Source organism: Chaetura pelagica, unplaced genomic scaffold (assembly GCF_000747805.2).
Source record: "Chaetura pelagica isolate M959 unplaced genomic scaffold, ChaPel_1.0 scaffold117, whole genome shotgun sequence".
NCBI classification, from domain to species: domain Eukaryota; kingdom Metazoa; phylum Chordata; class Aves; order Apodiformes; family Apodidae; genus Chaetura; species Chaetura pelagica.
In genome coordinates this window covers 578,197-579,580 of record NW_009954185.1, presented here as the reverse complement: position 1 = coordinate 579,580, position 1,384 = coordinate 578,197, and the positions used below count along the sequence as shown (strand labels likewise).

The 1,384-nt window shown below is 45.9% G+C and overlaps 1 protein-coding gene across 1 annotated transcript in view; it reads left to right on the top strand.

Moving 5' to 3' along the window:
* The window catches only part of LOC104393497 (aldose reductase-like), an 8,878-nt gene that overhangs the window by 1,756 nt on the left and 5,738 nt on the right, over positions 1 to 1,384 (top strand). Inside the window, 1 exon segment of the mRNA XM_010003001.1 lies at positions 129 to 296. Coding sequence (XP_010001303.1) covers positions 129 to 296 — 168 coding nt within the window.

Here is a 1,384-nt window from a genome sequence, read left to right as displayed (position 1 = left end):
TTTATGCTGTTGGTGGTTTCTTGCCTTGTTTTACTGGGGGATTGTTGTGGCTTTCTTAATTTTATCTTGCTCGGAAAAAGGTCCTGCATTATATATTGATGAGAGCTTCTTGGGTATTACTTTCTCAGTCCCCCCCAGGGCAAGTAGCAGCTGCAGTGATGGCTGCCATCGACGCTGGGTACCGGCACTTTGACTGTGCCTACGTGTACCAGAACGAGAATGAGGTTGGGGAAGGGATCCAGCAGAAAATCAAGGAAGGTGTCGTGAAACGAGAGGATCTCTTTGTTGTCAGTAAGGTAAGGTAAAGGTCTGGTGATCTTGGGTCATGGACAGACTTCCTTTACTGGTGATATTTTTACAGTAGGAAGCTATGGTTTTATCCTGTAGCATTTGGGAAACTTGTAATGTAAAAGAGATGAATCTTGACACTACTTTCTTGTTTCAGTTCATCAGCACAGTGATACAGTTTGATTCTTTGTTGTCCATTGATAACAATTTTTATTGTTGTAGCCATTGGATAGGAAAAGAGCTCCCTGAGCTTTGAGCAGGGAGAAGCATCACCTTTACTCTGTCTGCTGGCAGCTTTCTTCTCCAGTCTGGTAACACTGGGGAAACTTAAGACTGTGATTTTCTCTTGAAATCTGCTGAGAACTTGAGTACTACAGCTCTGCTGAGGTCTGGCACTCTGCTGAGTAGACCCAGAAGTGCTGGGTGAGGGAGCAGGAGATGCCATCTGCAGACCAGCTGGTGCAGGAGAAAGGAAGCAGGAAAATGTAGAGTGGAACACGTAGCAAAAAGCAAGATAGAGCTCTGAGATAACAGGGTGTAAAGGACTGATACAGAAGCAGAACCTCCTTGGTGACAGCACCTCACTGACTGCTAAAGCACAGCAGAGGAGATGAGCTCAGCAGTGGCCAGTGCTTGTTCCAGCAGCTGGGCTCACAGTCCTGCCCAAGGGGTGAGGAAGATGAGGCCATGTGAGGAAGATGAGGCTCTGGGCACCTTGGCACAGGGTAACCTGCTCAGCACGTGTCCTGAGGAAGGTGTGGTTGCTGGGTTCTTATTCTCCTGCTTGCTAAGGAAAATGAGCTATTTCACTGGACTCTGAGGTTACTTTTTAACTTGGTAAAGTTTGGTGCCAGCCATTTCTTTATGGCTTTTTGGTATTTTCATGGCTTTGCCTGCTAAATCTTTTGCAGGATATGTAAAATGGTCACATCTGGCAGCTTTCTTGAGCTAACCAATCCCCTTCTATACAAATCTGACCTTGGAATAGGAGTTTTTACTACAGATCTGTATGATCATGTATACTGCCAGCCCATATACTGAATTCTGTGTCACAGGCCAGTCCCATTATAGAGCAAGCCCCATCTGAAGAGCACTA